The sequence below is a fragment of the Alexandromys fortis genome, unplaced genomic scaffold (assembly GCF_014885135.2).
Source record: "Alexandromys fortis isolate MF-2015 unplaced genomic scaffold, M_Fortis_MF-2015_v1.1 scaffold_24, whole genome shotgun sequence".
Lineage (NCBI taxonomy): Eukaryota > Metazoa > Chordata > Mammalia > Rodentia > Cricetidae > Alexandromys > Alexandromys fortis.
The window spans coordinates 15,128,916-15,135,517 of NW_026067906.1; the positions used below are offsets into that span (position 1 = coordinate 15,128,916).

General features: G+C 46.5%; 1 protein-coding gene across 2 annotated transcripts in view; it reads right to left on the reverse strand.

Annotated features, from left to right (window-relative positions):
- Lgr5 (leucine rich repeat containing G protein-coupled receptor 5) overlaps positions 1-6,103 on the reverse strand; it is a 133,742-nt gene extending 127,639 nt beyond the window's left edge. The window contains exon 1 of one of the 2 annotated variants that reach the window (XM_050135583.1): positions 5,495-6,103. In XM_050135583.1, coding sequence (XP_049991540.1) covers positions 5,495-5,709 — 215 coding nt within the window. In that variant the 5' untranslated portion in view covers positions 5,710-6,103. The remainder of the gene's footprint in view (positions 1-5,494) is intronic. The other variant, XM_050135582.1, reaches the window with a different exon arrangement.
- Between the last annotated feature and the right edge of the window lie 499 nt (positions 6,104-6,602).

Here is a 6,602-nt window from a genome sequence, read left to right on the forward strand (position 1 = left end):
GGGTACGAAGAAAGATTCCTGCAGAGGAAGCCTCTTTTAAACAATACCTCCACTAATATTAACCCCGTTGCGAGTCTTTCACTGTGCTCAGTAGGCAATGTCGTTCCATTTCAGAAACCCAACCATTCTTGTTCTTTCCTCTGCTTTAGGATAAGGCCTCCCTACTGGGCTCAACCACTGTAGCAGAAAAGTTTAACTGGGAGAGATGGGAGAAAATACATTTTTAAGATACGACTGACCCAATTCCCACCACATAACTTATGGCTAACAAAATTAATGTTGAATTCTGAGATTTTTTCATAACTAGTTTTCCATTGTGACTCACGGACTCTCCTTTTCCACAGCTACTGGGTATCCAGTTTGTGAATATAACGTGAAATAAGAGAGTGAGTTGAAGCAGCCACCGGGAGTGAAAGAGTGGTGTGTGTGTGTGTGTGGGGGGGAGAGGAACTCCCAGGCAGATGCAAGCTCCAATGTAAATCCACCAAATCTACCAAACGGCGAGAGTATGAGGTCAGCATCTTGCTTCGTTCCCCTGAAACTCATCAGTGTGGCTTTAGTCCTGTGTACGTCACATCTCTTGGCCACCAAACAAGGCTCTACAGGAAAAACAGTGCAGAGGCTGTGAGGACACTGAATACTGGAGAAATCTGCTTGCTTGTGAAGACTTCCATTTATCAAAAATATCAATAGGAGGAGATGTTTACATGGAAACGTGCCTCTTAGATTTATTCTAAGTTTATGGGAATATTTGAACAAAATAAAACTTAACAAAGTTGCTCAAGGTAGGGCTTACTGTAGTTTTTTTATGTACTATGGCATGTGCTTTAGGCTAACTGCAAGCATATTTAAATTTATTGTTAAACTTTAGTCAAATACTTCAGTTTGATAGAATATGAACGATTTTATTAAGGTAAATCAAAATTCTGCATCAGCTCAAAACTAAATATACTGTAACATATTTAATGTTGATGCTTTTATGGGATTGCTTGCTCAATGTTATTTTCATAAAAAATGATCAGTTAGCTCAAATTAAAAACTGAGTTATGAGACGTCATAGACAAATTTTGTGTTTCTGAACGTCCTTAGGCATATTCCAGGGCGAATGCTGCCATTGGGACCTTATTTCTTCATTCATGTCTCCTAATATGGCTACATCTTCAGCAGCCTTTACTTAGAAGAAAATACAGCCAGAAGGAAAGACCCTGGAGATCTCTCTAGTCTATATACACATCGAGGCTTCACCAACCCTGTCACATCCATCCTGGACACGATCTGTAAGGTGTTTGTTCTGAATTTGTGTTATAAAATTGTTTCATAACTTGCCACTTAAAAACTATTTAGATTAATCCAGTCACTTAGCATCCATAATTACTGCCATAACAAAATTAACACAATCTCTCCTGGATTCGCAGCCCCTGATCTTGGGAAAGAGAGAACTTCGTTACAATGCAGGGTAGGTATGGCCACTCTCCTTTAGACAGAGGTAAACACCTGCATGTGCCACTGCAAACGGTATGCATTTTGCATTTGATCTAAATTGGAAGACATACCTGAAACCCTCTGGAACCATTTCTAAAGGACAAACATTTTCTTTTGCTTAAAAAAAAAAAAATCTTTGTCTTTGTCCGAGGAGAACCAGAGATACATCACGCAATTTTTGAAGAAGATCTTGAAACTTTTGTCCTTTAATTTTGAAACTGTATCTTAAGTGTTCAGTGTGTAAAAAAACCTAGAGTCATACACGATATAGTTGAGATTTTTCTGATTAGCTCTTAATAAGACCAGTTTTATTAATTATACGTAGAAGCGACCAAACTGCAAAAACTATAAATGTTCTCTTGATTTATTTTGCTCCTACAGCATACATTTGCTAGTGGGCCGCACGCTTACACTGTTCAGCATCAACTAAAGAAAGGGTTAGCTTTCATTTAAAAGTGAAAGAGCTACTGGGGACTAGTGAGGAAAGGCTGCTAACTATAGTAAGCTGCTTACCAAGCCTTCTGTCTACCTGGGTGCCACAGTAACTAGATGAAGGACAGGTAAACTAGCACGCAGATGTTTACGTTTATGACCCTGATCGGAAAACTGCCACATCTGATGTTCTACAATGACTCGACACAAGAGGATGAGATGCTAGCTTGGACTGCTTTGCTTCTGACCGGTCGCCGATGCGATTAACTAAGCATTGTACACAGTTATTGTCTACTTTATGTTTTAGCTTCTCTATGTGTCTTAGTTTCTGCAGAGTGAACCTTACTGGCCCATATGCAATGGGAGTGGATAAGGGGTGAACAGGCCGACAGAGAAGAGGGCGAGAGAGGAAAGAGCCGAAGGAGAAACGTTCAGTTTCCAGTGATGTTCAGTGGTCCAGCTACTGGGAATGCACACTTAATGTGATGGTAGCGGCTGCCTTAGGCTTTGCATTCTCTGGGAAAGGAGGTCATAAAATGGTGCATAAATCGCTTGTGCCTTGTATAAAGAGGGCTAGGAAACTTTTACCTGTACGGATTTTTTTTTTTTGTCAGCTATCAGATTATGGCCAATCTAGCTGGCAAATGTTTATAGCTGGAACTTGCCAGCCAGTCTGTTTGAAGGAAACAAAACGCTGGTTCTTTACCGGGAGATAACATTTTGACTAAATAAACGGTGATACCATACTGCAAACAGTAAGAGACAGCCTTCTACGCCACCTAAATATCAGGGTCACTAATTACTATTGTGTACCAGGGCAGTGAGATCATTATTTTAATGCTCCCATTCAAATATCTCAAAATTTTAATTTTTCAAAACAAAAAAAAATCAAGAAACCACACGCTTATTTACTTGAATACCAATAAATAAAAAATGCCCCTTTTACAGTGGCTCTCAACCTATAGGCCACGACCCTGTTAATAAACCTCTTATCTCCAAAAGTATTTACATTACGGTTCCTAAAAGTAGTAAATTACAGTTATGAGGTAGCGATGAAAATAATTTTATAGCTGGGGGGGGAGGGTCACCACGCCATGAGGAAGATTGAGAACCACTGAATTGGGAATCTACAGCCAAGTCAGAAATGTTCAGGTAATACTAGGGGGAACCAAAAGAGGGCATCATTTACTCCTAAGTCTGTACAGAAGACCCTTGAGTTGTCAAACAGAAAACCTCAATCTTCAACCCAGGGTGAAGGGCATGCCGTTGCTGCTGGCATTTTGTGCCCAGAAGGAGAAAGAAAAAAAGAAATCAAGAAGAACAGGCAGGTTTTTCACGGTTAGGACGGCTTGCTACGTTCAGTATTCACCAATTCAGAAACACAAGGTGAGAGACAGGTCTACCACTGTTTACAGACACTAGGAGTTAAATGTTTCAGAAGGCACAGACAGCCCTTTCCCTTACTTCGGGGAACAGAATGTCGACAAATAGCACAAGAGTACAATGACAACAGCCTTCCTAATAGCATCCTGACTCGCAGAGGTTGTCCATAGTGAGGGACAGAGGGCAGTAGGCGGCTGTCACTTTGAGATGAGAAGGATGTAATTAAATACATTGGAAGTATATGGGAAATACCATAAAAAAGATTTTTAGGCTTTTCGTAACATAAGCCCAACAAATGTTCATTCCTTCAAGTGGGAGAGAAAAAGTAACCTGACATTTTATCAACTTGTTTGCATATTTTATCATGGATGCTTGTTTTTCAGTATGCATATACTTGAAATGTGGATGAAGGGTGCTCATTGCACATGCCTATAGCCCAGTTTCCTTAGGGGTGCGGGGGTGGGAGGAAGAATAGTCTAGTCTCTAAAAAGCAATCTCCAAACTGACCTCAGAAACGAGCTAGCTATACTGGAGAACACATTATCCTCGAATCACTGGGTAGTGGTTAAACTAGGAAACCTGGGGGAAGGGAAGCATGCTGAACTCTGTGGTAAATCAGCTGGTCGGAAGGAAAAGTAAATTATGAGACAATGATTGTTCCCAGAGCAGAAGTCCACACACACACACACACACACACACACACACACACACACACACACACCACTACGTGTAATGAGTTCAATTGAAGGGAAATCTGTCGGGGCAGTGGGGAGGGCATTTTATATCCTACCCAGGTGAAGAAAAATGACCTGAACGGTTTACTGAAACACGGAGGTGTCTGCTATGCACCCAAAACGGAAACCTAGGAGGCTGATCTTTTTCTTGAGACTCAATATCAAAACAGGTTGAACAATATTTTCTGTCCTTCACTGTCTCCAGAAAAGCACTCGGTGCCTAACGGGGGGAACATTGTGCAAGCCTCGTGTTTCTTTCCTTCAAACGACTAACCAGAGGGAAAAACGAACTCACAAACATCTCACTCAGCCCCTGCCAAGGTACATCAGAGAAAGCCGAAACTGGCAATACAGGATTTGGGATGGGCTCAGTGAAATGTCTTGATTTAAAAAAAGTAAAAAATAAAGCCCACAAATTTCACCTCGTAGTGTAAGAGATAGGGTTACCCCCAAGGTAGCCTCGATCTCTGGTCTCTGGACCCCAAGGAACCGAGCTTCAGATTAGAAGGGGAGAGTTGGGAGGAGTACTTATCTTGGTCCCACAGACCTGGGTTTCTTCTGAGTCACCTCATCTACCCCACCACCTGTTACCCTCCTGCCTGGGCTTCTCAGAGACCACCTTATAAAGGAGTCTAAGGCTTGTTTCCATGATCGGGGATTTGGACGCAGTAGCAGGGGCAGAAAAACTGGGAGAACCCCCAAGGGCTGATAGATAGCTCCAGGACCCCCTTTGGATGTCTGCGGTGCCCCTGTTTACCAGCCCGGCTGCCTTCATCCCACTTCCCTTTGCTGCCGCGGGGGAGGAGATGGTTAAAGATTACAATGTGGCCGCCGGCACTTCAAAGGGCGGTTCGGCCAGCCAAAGGTAAAGATAACGTTCTGGCAGCTCTAATCGGGGTTTGTGGTTGCCACATTTTAATCACTTTGTTTAAAAAAAAAAAAAAAGAAAAAAGAAAAGAAAAAAGAAGAAAAGAAAAAGGTTACATCACACTCGGGTGCGGGAATGCAGGAGCCCCCCCCCCCCCTCGGGCTTGGAGAAGTTGGGTTTCTCTAGCAGGGAAAGTTTTACAGCCCTGATGCAGAGTTCGCGCCTGTGAGCAGTCAGTAGGGCAGCCTGCCCCCGGGTTCCAGGTTTCCTGAGCACAAACCCCTCACTCTGCACACAAATACCCACATTAGGAGGGACTGGTCCTGCGACCTGCCAGGTGCTGCAATGGGAAGCTGCTTGTGCACCAGCTTTTGACCCGGGTGCGCTTCCAGCGGCTTCTCCTGGGGTACAGAAAGCCAGGAGAGGCTCTGTCAGAGACACGTGCTTTTCTCTGGAGGCCGGAACAGGTCCGGTCAGGATGCCCTTGGCAAACTCACTCGGCCCCTTTAGAGCAGGCGTGCACCCGGAAACCCCAGACATGGTTTCCCCCATTCCCCCAAGTCCCCTGTCTGCAGAGAGGCAGGGGTACACTTACAGGTACGAGGTGAAGACGCTGAGGTTGGAGGGCAGCTCCGAGAGCCCCAGGTCCGAGCAGTCCACCTTGAGCAGCATCCTGCCATCCAGGTCACACTGACAGTGTGACGGGCAACCCCGCGGCATCGTGTCCGGCCTCGGCTGGCTGCCGGCGGCTACCAGCTGCAGCAGCGCGGGCAAGGACAGGAGCATGCTGCGGACGCGGGAGGTGTCCATGGTGCCCGAGGCTGAGTTCTGTGAGCCGGAAGCCTGTAGAGGGCAGAGCCGGGGCTGATGCAGACCTAGACGCTCCGGGCGCCTCTTCACGGGTTTCTGCTGTTCACCGGGCGTCTGCAACCCCAGTGGTTTTTCTGCAGCTCACCGGGCGTCTGCAGCCAGGCGGGCGTCTGCCGGGTAGTAGCTCCGTGGGGACCGTGCCGCACGCTGTGGCCACACCAGCCTCGGGAGCCCCCCTCGCTGCAGTCGCCGCAGTGGCGGTGAGCGGTTGTTACTGCTGCAGGCGGTCTGAGCTGTGCGCAGCAGCATCTCCGCTCGCACGCTCCTTTTTTAAAGCGCTCCAGCCAAATTGCGCGCCCAGTGACGTCAGCGCAGCCCAGCTTTCCAGGCACCCCCTGAGCCCGGCCTCGCTTTCCCTCCTCCCTCCCACCCCCTCTCCTTTCCCTGGACCCGGCTGCGCCACGGCTGGCAGCCCTAAGTATTGACGAATGCTGGGCTATCCAACTACGTACGCCTCTGAGGGGTGGGTTCCAGCACTCAGAGTCACAGATCGGGCAGGGGACCCCCCACCTGCACCCACCCTCTACAGTTCTTGGGTACCCGCAACAGAGAGCTGAGAACTGAGGGGACCTGTTTCAGAACAACATAAGCAGACACTTAGGGGCCGAAAGATAGATAACGCAAGCTTCCTCCAAGTCCACGTCAGATAACCGGAGGGATGCACGCAGCGCTTCTAAAAAAGACTAAAATCTAATCAGAAAGATAGTCATCAAGGAATGAGAGCAAGACTCCCCCGGGAAGATGGGTGGCCTTATTGATCGTCCCGTCAAGGCGCTGTCCGGCTCGCTCTTGTTTCAAAATCAAAGCCTTCTGAAGACATCGCTAAACAAATA